Raw genomic sequence first — 16654 nt, 5'->3', positions numbered from 1 at the left:
TTGATCATGCAAAAAGAATAACAGCAGAAAAGGTGGTTAAGGACATTGCATTTGTTTTATCAGTACATTGTTCAAGGAGGTTTATTTCTTGATATCCAAAATAAACTATAACAATAATCTGACATTTTTAAAATGCAACAGCACCAGTAGTTTGGTCACTTCTGATAATATAGTGACTGTTTGAACTGTTTTAATTGTCTAATTACTGAATGTATGTTACATGGATGCCGAATAAATCTCTATATTTGATTATTCTGTCATTCCTGGGTCTTTTGCTTTTTTTAACTAAAACAGTAAAACATGGCATTTTAAATAGACATGTACAATAGTCACAGAAGAAGCCACAGGTATAAAAACATCCGGTGCCAAGCTCAGTGGGGAATGTAGGCCTTGATACGGACACCAGTGACACACAGTGAGAGAATGATGAATCTCAAAAAAATAATTAATTATCATCAAGCCAACTTTACTGCTAAATTCTCAAAGGTGACCGCCCCATACTCTGGAACCAAATGTTTTTCATTAACCAATATTCACAGCAGTTGCATGTACATCCAGCACTCAATGAGGTAGCAGGGTTTGCAAAAAACAAGAATTATATGAAGCCAAGGATACTGTAGATTAATCATGATCATTTTCCCTTTTTTAATTGATAAATTCTTAAGGGTGATACATCCATGCTGTAGACGTGATGTGAGCTGCTGTAGATGCCTAGTGTCCTTCATTTATATTTAATAGACACTTTAAACTGAATGTTTAATCGAATAAGTTGCTGATCTGCTGCATAGTCCTCCCACATTGCATCCTGATATTTATTTTATAGCACTGACCATCTATATACATCAATGAGTATCTTTATAAAGGAAACGTATGAAGCACAAGACTTTTTTCCCTAACTTGCAATGTTTAAATAATGTTGTGAAGTCTTTCCCAGGATCGCCTGTTTACCATAGATTGTATTTTAACACAAAAATGAATGGGTCATGAAGAGGCTGGTTTAGTAAAGCCTGAAATTTTGCATTCAGAAACTTGGGCTAAGCAAACTCACCAAGTAAAATGAACCTTGGGATTAGTGTTCAAACAAAAAAGTGGGACTCAAAAAAAAAAAAACTGGAGGAGCATGGTGAGGCCAGTTTCCATGTTATTCTATAGTAAGATGAAAGAGAAAACAAGCAGTTGTCTTTTTTTTAAAGCCAGTAAGCCAAAGTTTTATGGATACATGGGCTCTATTGAAACCCTTCCCACCCTCAACTACACCATCACTTCTGCAGCATGCATGAACAGCAATGTGCATCTTATTTACAGTATCCTTAAAAGTAAATTAAATGGGAATTCACAGTAATGGACGACAGAACAAATTCTACCAGCTAATGTGTGGGGGAAGAAAAAGTGAATGAAGAAACCAAAACATGAGGTTTAATAGGATGGAGTGGAAGAACTAACTCTCTGCAGCATAAATCAGAATTAATGATTACGATTTATACCAGGGTGCAGTTCTGTTGAAAGGATGCTTTGTTTTCCTCTCACAGTCTGAAACTTCCATTTTGCTATGCTTTATGCACATAAGAAAAACACACCTTGTTTTACTATTTGCGTAATGAGAAAGTCAAAGTAATTGTGAGAAGTTTCTGCATAATCTGTTTAATAAATGTATCCCAACAGTACAGGTTTGGCCTTCAGGTATCCCTCTGGGAATGTCTCCAGCAACTGCTTTCTACTTATTTCTACTTTTATATATATATTAAATTAATCATATTACCCAGACAGGGTTTCATTTCTTAAAATTCTTGTATTTAGGATAAAAAAATAGCAGAAACATTTCCACCAGTTATTTGGAAATTTTAAGTTGTTAAATTTATAAACATATTTATGTTAGTAAATCAGCACACCATTAACTACAAAGAGTGACTTGTTTGTTTTTTGTTGGTACTTGCCATTCTTAAGGTAAGGAGGAGGCAGGCTAGATCACCATACCTTCAGGAAGGCATGCATGGAAAAAATATTGATTTCATTTTTCATTTTTTTAATGTTGTGCCATTAAAAAGTCCCCAAAGGCAGCTTGAAACATTCAAAGCAAATTGCAGCACTGTTGGGATTAACCTTATTCTTATGGTGTTTTAGCTTTGGAGGCGGATTGCAAAGACAATGCAGGAAGCTTTAAAGACCTGGCACCTTACCTTTATTATGGGGAATGAAGTGGTGTCGGAATGGGGAGGAAGGGCGGGAGTCATTATGATTTGAGCTGAAACTGCTAGTGCGCAGGTAGGGCAAACGCTGCACACCAGTAGAGAGCAGCTCTGTAGGAAAAAGGGATCATGGGATCAGGAGAAAGATTAGAGTGAGGAAAGGCAAAATGAGGAAAGAAACAGGAACAGAGAGGGGGGAAATAGAGATAGGGGGAGAAAAATTCCAAAGCAAAAGCAAACAAACAATTCAGAAAAAAGGCAATCTAAAATATATACAGTATTAGACAGGAAAGTAAACAGGAGTTAGGAGGTAATGGAACTAAGGACGGCATAAAAATCATGTAGGCTTTTTGGTAGTCTGTTTCAGCAACCACAAAATGTGATAAAGTGAGTTCTACAAGAGGACTAAAATCTTAAAAGATGGACATATTATTCAATTAATGATGAATATGACAATTTTTCCTGTTCATATATTAACAGAGACTATAAGAAGGTGTCATTGTGTTTTTCTGGTCATTTAAGTTTCCATCTGCCTGTTCAAGTACAACTATTCTCTTCATATATATATGTTATGGGTAAACCCCAAAAACTGGATAAACCTAGCATTACCTGGGTAGAGCTTGTGTTATCCAAGAGACCTGGGTAAAGCTGGAATTGGAAATAATATTTTGTTAAAATCCGGGTGGATAAACCTAAGATTACCCAGGTAATGTTAGAAACTCATATTTTATTCCAGCTCTTCGAGCTTTTCTCGGGTAAAGCAAGGTTTATCCAAATTTTGGGCTTTACCCGTAACATATACAAATATAAAGCTTTTCATAAAGTCTTTATGCCTCTTTTGATAACACAACAGAAAAAAATTGGCTGTTTTTTTTTTCTAGCAAAGACGCCAGTAAAAAAATAACAGTCTGCTTAGACTATTAAACATGATTGTGCAGATGCTGTCAACTAACCATTATTAGCATTCATTTAAACACACTTTCTTCATTAATACTGTGGTTTTGATGTAGTATTTGTCGCTGTTGATTGGCTCAAAGCAATAAAAAGATTATCCATCCATTTTTAAAACAAGGTGGCTCCATGCATCACAGGTAATGGAACTTAACTTTGCATCTGTTTTCATTTTTTGTTACCTATCACAATTTTGATCATTTGTGTACATTAAATTTACATTATGTTGTATAACAACACCTTTTAAATATATATATCATGTTGTTTTTATCTCTGTTGCTATCTTCTGTTTTCAGATATTTTCATATTTATTTTGCTACAATACTGAATTGTAACATAGTCTAAATGTGACTTTTTCTGTGTGATCAACACAATGCAATTCTATAATGCCAAGGTGAAAACAGAATTCTTTTGTTTCTTTTAATTTTAATTATGGACACCATAGTGACTGATAGTGAGTGTCAAGCACTATTATTTCTCATTTCCAGCATCCTGCGTTTAATGTCTAGTCTGCCTGTGGGCTTCTGCCTCATAATTCTGGTGTCCTGGATTCAGGATCCACCAAGGATATTGTCTGTGAAGTCTGCACGTATTTGATGAGGGGTTTTCTCCTAAGAGTCTGACTTCTATCTTCATTCTGCAGTGGGTCAGATTAGATTGACTGGCAGCTATAAATTTGTCTAGAATGAGTAAGTGTGTCTTGCTATGGACTTGCACCTGATGCTCCTGGATTAAGCAAGATGGAAAAATGAATGACAAAACTCAGCTGTGAATAAAAGCAGAAAATGAATAATTCTGCAATTGTTAATCCTCTTTCGATAAAATTAAGTGAAGGCACAATTGTTAGAAATTATAGCTTCAAGCTTTTAAAGATACATCCCCACCAGTTTTACATTTTTAGATGCAATATTTTTAATAAGCTCATCTGGAAGGATGATCAAATCCCAAGTCACAGGTCTACACTTGATTTTGTTGATGCCTAGAAGTACTATCATCACCATAATTCACAGTAGTGCTATAAGAATGGTGTAAGAATGAAAATGTACATTTTGGTGTGTCAGACTGGAATCTTCTTTCATTTGGTCTCAGAGTTAGACAAACTGTATTAGAGATTTGATGTGGCTTTAATTTTCCCAAACCCCCATGAATCCAACATTTGTTAACCACACATATACATAAAATCTTATATTGCAGCCGTGGGAGGCTCTTCTTGGTGACTTCCCTGGCAAGGGCATTCATTAATTGTTCCTTTGCTTTGATTTTTAATACTTTATATTGAGTTTTTGGAAAGCTCTATAAATGCAATAATTTACGATTATATCACTTAAATAATATAATACATCTTCTCTTTAAGACATCAGCCAAGTAATAATTCCTTATTGCCCCTCCTTACAAAACGAAAATTTAGAAAATACTCAGTAACAGAGTAAAGTCTAAGAGCTGAAGTAAACACCTGCAGAAATCCTCACAAGATGGTGTATTCAGCCTAGACTCAACTGCACATTAATTGACTCTGTTAAATGTTATTTCTAGAGAAAATTAGCAAAGCTGAAGCCTACTTAGGTGTATCATGGAAAAAGGGTGGATTATAATGTAATACATTATTTTATTTATTTATTTCTTTATAATTAAAAGATATATGCAGATGCTTCTACAGAATGTTTCTATTTTATTATGATGTGTTTCTCTGTGAAGGGTGCTTGATGAAATAACCATCGATTGATGATTGTTTTCACTTACATATTATCAAGTTTTTTGTTTTGATCAATGGCAATAAGATACCACTGACAAACAAAATACATTAAGATACCATATTATAATGTAACAAAGTGAAAAAAAGTTTGTATACTGTTTCATTTCTCCAGTTTTGATGTCACTACACTAGTTACCGGTGTCATTCAGGATTGACTTTAAAATTCTGCTTATGGTTTATAAAGCCTTAAATAATCTCGCCCCATTTTATATATCGTAATGTCTGACACCTTATATTCCAAATCGCAACCTCAGATCTTTTTCTGTCCCCCCTGGCCATCGGACCTTACTCCTTTTCTATGTTAACTAATGTTGTCTTATTTTAATTTCTTATTTTGTCTTTTATTTTCTTTTCTTCATTATGTAAAGCACTTTGAGCTACTTTTTGTATGAAAATGTGCTATATAAATAAATGTTGTTGTTGTTTACAAGCAACATACATTGTGCTGTTCTCATCAATAAATAAGAAAACTGCAACAGAAAGAACAAGCAGGTGTCTCATTTTCAGGCTGATGGGATAGACCAGTGAAGGGCACTCTTTCTATTTTAATAAACATAGGTTTATGCCTTGAGAATCATTCAAAAGAAGAATAAGGTCGATATTTTAAAAATGTGTTCTGTAGAGTGTATGGTGACCAGTGGGAAGTAATTTTTCTCAGACATATAATTTTTATTATTTACTTAATTTAATGAATGTTCATTTGTCTGCATAATAAACTAATTTCAAATTATGAAAAAACAGCACAGTCTGGGCAACGTTGAAGTCATGAAACAGTTTTTTATAATCTTTATGAAAACAAGAAACAGTCAAGCAGCTAAATGTTCTGTACACCTTAAAGTATTATGGTCTTTTTATTTTGTCAGCAGTTAATTGCGAAGCTATTCATTTATGTATCTAATTTATATAATTCTGGTAAATACTGTATATCTAATTCTTAATTCGCATATTGCCACGCATCAACGATGGATGTAATAAATGAACATTAATAATGGTTAATTTACAACACAACTGCAAAATTTTCAAAATTATGCCATAAAAGTGATTCTTCATCATTATAGTGTTCATCCATGTTTATCACTGTATGAAACAAATTTGTCTTAATACTATTAAAACATGCACTAGTAAACTGAATCAGTATCCTTAATGCATTTCCAACTAACTCTCAGAAGTAAAATTTTTACTTTTTTATATAATAAAAATGCATGACAGTTTTTTTTTTGTTAAATTAAAACATAAGTTCCACATGGAGTCATTTAATTTTAGCAAATCTCATTTCTGAGGACAAGATATATTATCATGATTTTTGAGATTTAAAGGAATTTTAAACTCATAACATATTACTATAAATATAAATAATACTCAGTAGGAAGATAAAAACAAAAAAACTCACTTTTTAAAACATATTCAAGTAGCATTTAAAAAACAGCATAAACACAGAAATATAGCAAGACATGATGCTGAGAAACTAAATTGAAACATTTTTTATCACTTTGATAAATGTACAGATATTTCTTTTCATCTCTTGTGAAGGGATAAATAAATATGCAATTTTTGAGCATTTAACATACCTGGCCTGTGGAAATGCTGTGGTGAACGTGACATAGTAGGGGTGTAACTGTGTCTGTTGTAGATTGGAGAGCTAATTGATCCTTGACTGGTAGATCTGTGAATCATTCGGTCCCGCATGTCGTGGTAGCCCTGTTAATGAGGAAAATAACTTTGTAAATAAATGCATGGTGTTTTGAAACAGTAATTTATACATTTTCTCTTGAGTATATTCTGAATTAATAAAAGGTATTATTTCATTATCCTAACACAGGAATTTGGAAATAAATTAGAAAGCTAAAATGAAGATAAACTCTCAAAAGAATTAAAGAGCTTATTCTGACACAATTAAAATGCAAATAAAACATCAGACCATATCATAAACCTAGTGAACAGGAATCAAAGGATGAAATGCTAAATTTGTCTATTTCAGGAAAGATTTGAAATCAATAGAGGTGAACTAAGGTTCATTCTCTAAAATCAATTCCTTTGCATATCCGTCTCTACTAAAAACTGATGTGAGCAGTGTAATTAAGTAACAGATGTAATTTGAGAGGATAATGTAGCTTCTGCCTATTTGTTGTAATAATTTATCAACATTATATGTTTTTCCAATGTAGCACCAGAAAAAGGGGAGTTTCGTCATGAAGCTGACACATCATATATGAATGAACAACAGCTCCCACTTGTGCATTCGTTCAAACCACCATTACAGATCTCATAATCTTTGTTTTGTCTTTTGTTAATATTTTTGATATAATTTGTTACCTTCCTAATTATTTTGCCAGGTCTCTTTGTTTTTTGGCTTAGTAGGCTGAAGCCTACCAGTTTCCAAGTGTCTGGCTCCCCTACATTGAGACCTGTTTCTGGGCAGGCTGTTTTTGCTGTTTTGGTGCCAGAATCATAATCAAATTCAAAGAGAATGTTTACTTTACTCATTGCACATAAAATCACTGCTGCTTAGATTTCTGTGGCAATTTTTTATACTACTACATGAAATTAAAAAAAACTTAATATGAAAAATATAATTTTTACCATCATTATGCTAATATTAAGTACTGTACTCTGGAAACCCTTGCAGAATGTTTTATACTGAGTTTAAATTCTTCATTCACAGTAGAGAAGCATGAAACCCTATTACTAATCATATCATGCTGCAGAATTTGTAAACTGCTGCTGATGCTTTCTTTACTCCTATCGTGAACAGTCAAAGTTCTTGTAAGTGAGAAGTGTAAAATTATCCTGAACATCATGACCAAAAAGCAAAAGAAAAGACAGATAATGCCTCTGAAGTAAGAAAATATGAGGGAGTTCAAACCATGACAGGATACATTTTTCCTATGTTTAGTTAACATGGAACTTTCATCAGTATTTGAGAACTGGATAATAATAAACCCTTTTTATTTGTGTATGAAAGTTTAATACATTATTATGCTTATACAGTATTATTTGTTAATGATCTACAGGTACCTTCTGTGTAGTTCATTGTGATTGATTTCTACATATTCCTCTTTTTTTAACATCTCATCATTGTTGTTGCATTGTCTTTATGTCACCATTTTGTGTTGTTATTCCTCTAAGAGAATTTATTTAGATTTGATTCTCATTTTGTTTTTTGACTTTGAATTGTGATTAGCATTTTGGTTTTGAAAAAAGCTACACATATAACAGACCACTGAATGTTTACTGTTTCTTTGCCTATTCCCATAGTAAAGACATTAGATCATCTCTGCCATATTATAATATTTAAGTTGGATTAATAAAGTAAAGGGCTTTCCTATTACTGTAGTGGACTGGTGCCCTGCCTGGGGTTTGTTCCTGCCTTGTGCTGTGTGTTGGCTGGGATTGGCTCTAGCAGACCCCCGTGACCCTGTGTTAGGATATAGCGGGTTGGAGAATGACTGACTGACTGACTGGCTTCCTATTAGGTGTATATGATTGACTCAATTTCAGCTTTTGCAATACTTTGAACATTACAAATGGAGTGGAAATAATTAATTGCAATATATTGCAAAAATAAATCACAATACTTTACAGACAATAAGTTTGGTTATTTTCCAAGTCAAAGTTGCTTCTTCACAAACATAGTATGTATTAATTTGACACATAAAACTATGATCTAAAGTGAAGCATTTTTTATAAATTTAAAAAAAATAGCCCATTGTTGCATTTTAAAACGGGACTAGGGTCAAAATGTGAAAACAAAAGCCTTAAAGCTTACTGAATATATCTGCTTTGAAGCAGCAAAGATTTCAGCTTAAGAAATGCTACTTCCACTTTTCTGAGGCATGCTTGTGACAAGAAAAGTAAACTGGAAGTAATACAATTTATCACAGATTCCTAGTGAAATTTTCTTGAAGTAAGAATCTGTTTCCTGTTTGTCTGTTTGAAGTGGATGTCATTGCGTGGAGTTCTGACATTTTCTACAGGTGCATTACCAATTTGAAAAATTTCTTACAGCTTCAGGCTTCATATTATCTTACTTTTTCTCTGCAGTTCTGTTTATTTACCGGTTATATTCTGGCTTATAACAAATGATGCTCTGCACAAAAATGTGCTAAATGTCTGATATAGCGGCAGACCTTTCAGTATGCACTCAAAATGATCTATTTTAGTATACATCTGCCATGATATAAAATATGTGCCAGCACCAACAGCACATGCTTACTGAAATCATAATATTTTGTAATTCAGTGTTTATTTGTATCATATTTTTATAGGCAATGCTGCCAGTCATACTGAATCACATATAGACTTAGTGGTTTAACAAAAAATGTGCACTCAAATAATATGATGATTTTGCCCCAAACAGCACCTACGGTATGTGCTTCTTAAATTCTGTGTTTATATTTTTTACATAGCCTGCAGAGCAAGATTCATTGAGTTTCATTAAACTTGATACACATAACAATAAATCTAAACTGAATTTTACTGTATAGCACTTTTATAAAACCCTTAGATTTTTTTAAAGAACCAATGCCACTTGCACATCAATACTGTTCACAGTGCCAATCAACTCTCAGCATTAGATAGATAGATAGATAGATAGATAGATAGATAGATAGATAGATAGATAGATAGATAGATAGATAGATAGATAGATAGATAGATAGATAGATAGATACTTTATTAATCCCAAGGGGAAATTCACATGCATAAGAAACATTACTCAGTTTCTTTGGTGTGTGGTATACATGCACAAAAAATACTGAGAAATTAAAAAGGCACATTATGCAAAAGAACCAAACAACGATGAAACAGACTCAAGTGTGACAAACCAATTATCAAATTCTGTAGAGCTTGCTGAGTTGCTCTTCATGAGGACATTGTGATAAAAGAACCGAGGACAAATTTTCTGAGAGTGAAAATGTGCAGTAAAGAGTAACTTTCACTGTGTCTTCCTATTAGACATTTATTCAAAACCATAATATGATGAAGTACTTCCATCCATCCATCCATTTTCCAACCCGCTGAATCCGAACACAGGGTCACGGGGGTCTGCTGGAGCCAATCCCAGCCAACACAGGGCACAAGGCAGGAGACAATCCTGGGCAGGGTGCCAACCCACCGCAGGACACACACAAACACACCCACACACCAAGCACACACTAGGGCCAATTTAGAATCGCCAATCCACCTAACCTGCATGTCTTTGGACTGTGGGAGGAAACCGGAACGCCCGGAGGAAACCCACGCAGACACGGGGAGAACATGCAAACTCCATGCAGGGAGGACCCGGAAGCGAACCCGGGTCCCCAGGTCTCCCAACTGCGAGGCAGCAGCGCTACCCACTGCGCCACCGTGCCGCCCTGATGAAGTACTTCTGTATTGTAATTAGTAGCGATTTTAAACCAACTTTTAATTATTTGTATCACATGTAATAAAACACTGAATGTTTTTTTTCATTGACTGTTGTCTAGTTTGTCTACAGACCAGAGAGAGACAGCAATTCACACATCTGCATCAAAATTCAGTAATGCCAATAACAACGTTTGGAGATGACTTTTCAAAGTGGAACCATACCCTTAGGGCCTAAGCGCAGAACCTTTTAAAATGACTAAATTTAATAAAAATGTTTAGCTTTTTGCTTTCTTTGCCTTCCTGAAACAACATGGATGTGCTGTTTTACATTAGGTGTGGAATCTCAAGACATGGATCAATACTCGATAACACTCTTGGCTTAAAAACTAACATATCTGATATGTTTTAAGGTTTTTGTTTTCACGTTTGGACCCTGGCTCCACCGTCTCCATTTTAAAATGCAAGAGCAGGCTAGGTATTTTTTAAAAATTATTAAAAAAACGCTTCAGCTTAAAAACAGTCTAATGTAGCAAATTAATACATATCACGACTGTGAAGAAATACCTTTGACTTGAAAAATAACAAATGTATCCTTTAATATTTTAAAACATATAAAAGATTGCTCACCACCTATGGGAGGGGCCAAGGGGGTCGGGTGCAGTGTGAGTTGGGTGGTGGCCGAAGGCGGGGACCTTGGCGGTCCGATCCACGGCTACAGAAACTGGCTCTTGGGACGTGGAATGTCACCTCTCTGAAGGGGAAGGAGCCTGAGCTAGTGCACGAAGTTGAGAGGTTCCGGCTAGATATAGTCGGACTCACCTCGACGCACAGCTTGGACTCTGGAACCAATCTCCTTGAGAGGGGCTAGACTCTGTACCACTCTGGAGTTGCCCCCGGTGAGAGGCGCCGAGCAGGTGTGGGTATACTTATTGCCCCCCAACTTGGAGCCTGTACATTGGGGTTTACCCCGGTGGACGAGAGGGTAGCCTCCCTTCGCCTTCGGGTGGGGGGACGGTTCCTAACTGTTGTTTGTGCGTATGCACCGAACAGCAGTTCAGAGTACCCACCCTTTTTGGAGTCCCTGGAGGGGGTGCTAGAGGGCATACCTTCTGGGGACTCCCTCGTTCTGTTGGGAGACTTCAATGCTCACGTGGGCAATGACAGTGAGACCTGGAAGGGCGTGATTGGGAGGAATGGCCCCCCCGATCAGAACCCGAGTGGTGTTTTGTTATTGGACTTCTGTGCTCGTCACGGATTGTCCATAACGAACACCATGTTCAAGCATAGGGGTGTTCATATGTGCACTTGGCACCAGGACACCCTAGGCCTCAGTTCGATGATCGACTTTGTGCTCGTGTCGTCGGACTTGTGGCCACATGTCTTGGACACTCGGGTGAAGAGAGGGGCGGAGCTGTCAACTGATCACCACCTGGTAGTGTGTTGGCTTCGATGGTGGGGGAGGATGCCGGTCAGGCGTGGTAGGCCCAAACGTGTTGTGAGGGTCTGCTGGGAACGTCTGGCAGAGCCCCCTGTCAGAAGTAGCTTCAACTCCCACCTCCGGCAGAACTTCGACCACATCCCGAGGGAGGTGGGGGACATTGAGTCCGAATGGGCCATGTTCCGTGCCTCTATTGTTGAGGCAGCTGACCGGAGCTGTGGCCGTAAGGTGGTCGGTGCCTGTCGTGGCGGCAATCCCCGAACCCGTTGGTGGACACCGGCGGTGAAGGATGCCGTCAAGCTGAAGAAGGAGTCCTACAGGACCCTTTTGTCCTGTGGGACCCCGGAGGCAGCTGATAGGTACCGGCAGGCCAAGCGGAATGCGGCTTTGGTGGTTGCTGAGGCAAAAACTCGGGCGTGGGAGGAGTTTGGGGAGGCCATGGAGAACGACTTTCGGACGGCTTCGAGGAGATTCTGGTCCACCATCCGGCGTCTCAGGAAGGGGAAGCAGTGCAGTGTCAACACTGTATATGGTGGGGATGGTGTGCTGCTGACCTCGACTCGGGACGTTGTGGGTCGGTGGGGGGAATACTTCGAAGACCTCCTCAATCCCATTAACATGCCTTCCAATGAGGAAGCAGAGCCTGGGGACTCAGAGGTGGGCTCCCCCATCTCTGGGACTGAGGTCACCGAGGTGGTCAAAAAACTCCTTGGTGGCAGGGCCCCAGGGGTGGATAAGATACACCCGGAGTTCCTCAAGGCTCTGGATGTTGTAGGACTGTCTTGGCTGACACGCCTCTGCAACATCGCATGGACATCAGGGACAGTGCCTCTGGATTGGCAGACCGGGGTGGTGGTCCCCCTCTTTAAGAAGGGGGATCGGAGGGTGTGTTCCAACTACAGAGGGATCACACTCCTCAGCCTCCCTGGAAAAGTCTATTCAGGGGTCCTGGAGAGGAGGGTCCGTCGGATAGTCGAGCCTCGGATTCAGGAGGAACAGTGTGGTTTTCGTTCTGGTCGCGGAACAGTGGACCAGCTCTATACCCTTAGCAGGGTCCTGGAGGGTGCATGGGAGTTTGCCCAACCAGTCTACATGTGTTTTGTGGACTTGGAAAAGGCATTCGACCGTGTCCCTCGGGGAATCCTGTGGGGGGTACTCCGAGAGTATGGGGTACCGGCCCCCCTGATAAGGGCTGTTCAGTCCCTGTACGATCGGTGCCAGAGCTTGGTCTGCATTGCCGGCAGTAAGTTGAACCCATTTCCAGTGAGAGTTGGACTCCGCCAGGGCTGCCCTTTGTCACTGATTCTGTTCATAACTTTTATGGACAGAATTTCTAGGCGCAGCCAGAGCGTTGAGAGGGTCCGCTTTGGTGGGCTCAGGATTGGGTCACTGCTTTTTGCAGATGATGTTGTCCTGTTTGCTTCATCAGGCCGTGATCTTCAGCTCTCTCTGGATCGGTTCGCAGCCGAGTGTGAAGCGGCTGGGATGAGAATCAGCACCACCAAATCCGAGACCATGGTCCTCAGCCGGAAAAGGGTGGAGTGCCCTCTCAGGGTTGGTAGCGAGATCCTGCCCCAAGTGGAGGAGTTCAAGTATCTCGGGGTCTTGTTCACGAGTGAGGGAAGAATGGAGCGTGAGATCGACAGGCGGATCGGTGCGGCATCCGCAGTAATGCGGGCGCTGCATCGGTCTGTCGTGGTGAAAAAGGAGCTGAGCCGCAAGGCGAAGCTCTCAATTTACCAGTCGATCTATGTTCCTACCCTCACCTATGGTCATGAGCTATGGGTAGTGACCGAAAGAACGAGATCGCGAATACAAGCGGCTGAAATGAGTTTCCTCCGCAGGGTGTCTGGGCTTTCCCTTAAAGATAGGGTGAAAAGCTCAGTCATCCGGGAGGGGCTCAGAGTAGAGCCGCTGCTCCTCCGCATCGAGAGGAGTCAGATGAGGTGGCTCGGGCATCTGATCAGGATGCCTCCTGGACGCCTCCCTGGTGAGGTGTTCCGGGCACGTCTAACTGGGAGGAGGCCCCGGGGAAGACCCAGGACACGCTGGAGGGACTATGTCTCTCGACTGGCCTGGGAACGCCTTGGGATTCTCCCGGAAGAGCTAGAAGAAGTGGCCGGGGAGAGGGAAGTCTGGGCATCTCTGCTCAAGCTGCTGCCCCCGCGACCCGACCTCGGATAAGCGGGAGACAATGGATGGATGGATGGATAAAAGATTGCAATGTGACTCTGTTGTGGCCCAAGTTTCATGATAATGAACATCAAAACCTAATAAGGTGTAAACACATAACAGAATATGCAAAAGTTCTCAGGTAAGGGTTAAAAATAGAATACATTAATGGTTAGCAGGATGAGATCTAGCATTTTTGCGGCCTAGGCAAAGCTGTAAATAGCACCTCCAAGCCCCCAGGCAAATCATATGACCCTTTTTGTGATTAAGGTTTATAAATGCAGGGCTATTGCTGTTTTATATATATAAACCACACAAATAACTGTTTTTTTATTATTTTTACTAATTTCACAAAATATTCTCATTAATTCTAATACCGAATAATCATAGTAATATAGAACAGGCACAATCTACATAGTATTAAATATGAAAATCAAGAAATGTCAATGCTGAGTGTAAAGTGTATGCAGGCCAGTTTAGCTATTAGGCAGGAATCCAGCTTTGGAGTACTTTTGGTTCTCATCTACAGCACTATTTAAATATTGTCAGAATTAGTAACAGGAACATAAGCGATCCTTTTAAAAGTGCTAAAAATGACATTGTGCTGTGCTTGCAAGAAAAAATGGAAGTAATGTATTGTCCCACACAGAAGACTGGGGGACTATCTTCAGGGCTTATTCTCTATTGGTAATACCACTCCGAAATGGGGCTTGGTGCTGTCATTCACGTCCTCAACAAGCCCGCTTCTTCTTCCTAGAACCACATAAAGAAATGCCACCACTGGAAGAAATATATCATTTGACTGGTGTCTGAAAAGACGTCACCTCACAATGCTGGCTGATAAATATATGTTGTTTTATTCATTTCTTTTTTGACCAATCACATGCCAGTAACAAGGTTATCACTATCTGGTGCCCAACTCTGTATTGTGGTCTTTGCTTTTTCTTACAGTATCCAAAATTTGCATCAATCCGTTGCTGAAATAAGAATGGGAAATAAAATATGCATGCCCTGAAATGCTGCTCTTCAAAAATGTATGTCTAGTTTGTCCTAATAAAGGATAAGAGAAGGTAACACGGCTAAAAATCACCTGCTAATGTGCAATAATAAATATAATAGCTTAACTTGGCCTAATCACATTTAATAATAATAATAATTCTTTACATGTATATAGTACTTATCTCACTAATCAAAGCGCTTTGCAAACTCCACACAGGGAGGACACGGGATGTGAAACCATGATCACCTTACTGTGAGGCAGCAGCGCTACCACATTTCTTAGGTAGAATAAGATATTCAAACATTCAAGTATCATTGTGATATGCAATGCTTACCTAACTGTTTATCATCAAATGTACCTCATCAAGTTCGAGTCAGCAGTGGGCTAAAACCTATACCAGCAACATCAAGTGCAAGGCAGAGACATACCCTAAAGGAGTCCTGATGAATAGATATGATAATAGAGTATGCATTCACTTGGTCATATAGGATCAATCTATACTCAAGTAACACAGATTTGTTTTTGATGTGGGACAAGAGATGGAGTGCATTGAAAAAACAATGTTGACATGGCAATAAACTCCCTACCTGTATAGTCAAAGCTCAGAGTGTCATTTGAATCTAGAACTCTGAAGCTGTGAAGGGCCAGCTCTAACTATTGAGGCATTATGCCATCCTAAGTATGATTTACAAAATGTTGTCAAATAAGATGTCATTTCTTTAAAGTGAGTCATAACTTAGTTCATACAGGAACTAAAAGTAAGCAAAGTATATTTCCAGTAGTGTTTACACTTTATGGTAATATCATATTTCAACAAAATGCATCACTTTATTTCTGTAGTTACTCACTTCAGCAGATGGCGTTGGTGAAAGGGTTCGTGGAGACTGAAAGAGAAAAGTGGATTATAATTTATTACTCTGGAGAAAAAACTAAAGTTGATACATTTCAGGCATATCTGTAACCATGCATAATTTTTACAGCATTCAGATACTTTAAACATATTTTAATGAACACCTACATTTCTATCATCAAAAACTGCTATGCATGAAGCATTTTTGAAATTACATTGACAGACCAGTAAGTTTATAGTTAAATCAAAGATACATTTGTTAATATATCAATTTTCACTTTACAAAGAAAAAAAAGAAATTATACAGTATTTACCGTTACAAATGCAGACTTACAGTAGGTGGCACTGTTGTAAAATCTAATAATATTCAATATGGCTATAAATTCTTAAAGTTCATTAGATTATCCAAATTTAGGTTCTACTTAGTCCAGTCCCAGAGCCTTACCTGGAAGCAAAGTATGCAAGGTAGATATAAGCTCTGGTCAGGGTGCCATTTCACCATACCACACATTTACCCAAATACCAATACTCACTCATCCCAGGCCAAGGTGGAGTCACCAATCAAAATAAAGTGCCCATCTTTGGGATATGAGAGGTAACTGGAGTCCTCAGAGAAAATATGGACATGGAGAGAACATGCAAACCAAGGTTCTGGTCCTTGACACAGTGACAAACAACACTAGCCACTGTGCTTCTAAACTTTATTATAGCATTGTATTACTTTTATTTAATCTTAAATTTATTAAGATTATTTTTCAAGTTTGTGTTTGCTTTATGTTGACCTGTAGGACATGTGAATTTGCAGGAACTCTAGTTTGGCTGGTTGTTCTTAAATTTTGCAATTTTCTCTCCATGACAGGTTTATCCATTTTTCACATAAAGGAAAAGAAACTTTTATTTTGTGCACTGTTACTAACCCATCCTTACAGAAGTAGGCACTCTTGTAATTAAGAACATT

At 38.5% G+C, this 16654-nt stretch overlaps 1 protein-coding gene across 1 annotated transcript in view; it reads right to left on the bottom strand.

Annotated features, from left to right (window-relative positions):
- ablim1b (actin binding LIM protein 1b) overlaps positions 1 to 16654 on the bottom strand; it is a 341011-nt gene that overhangs the window by 45029 nt on the left and 279328 nt on the right. The window contains exons 12-13 of the mRNA XM_051922460.1: positions 15695 to 15730; positions 6459 to 6588 (exon numbers count right to left, since the gene is read on the bottom strand). Coding sequence (XP_051778420.1) covers positions 6459 to 6588; positions 15695 to 15730 — 166 coding nt within the window. The remainder of the gene's footprint in view (positions 1 to 6458; positions 6589 to 15694; positions 15731 to 16654) is intronic.

Source organism: Erpetoichthys calabaricus, chromosome 2, assembly GCF_900747795.2.
Source record: "Erpetoichthys calabaricus chromosome 2, fErpCal1.3, whole genome shotgun sequence".
In the NCBI taxonomy this organism is placed as follows: domain Eukaryota; kingdom Metazoa; phylum Chordata; class Cladistia; order Polypteriformes; family Polypteridae; genus Erpetoichthys; species Erpetoichthys calabaricus.
Note: the sequence above shows the minus strand (reverse complement) of the source record. Positions and strands in the feature narration are given on the sequence as shown.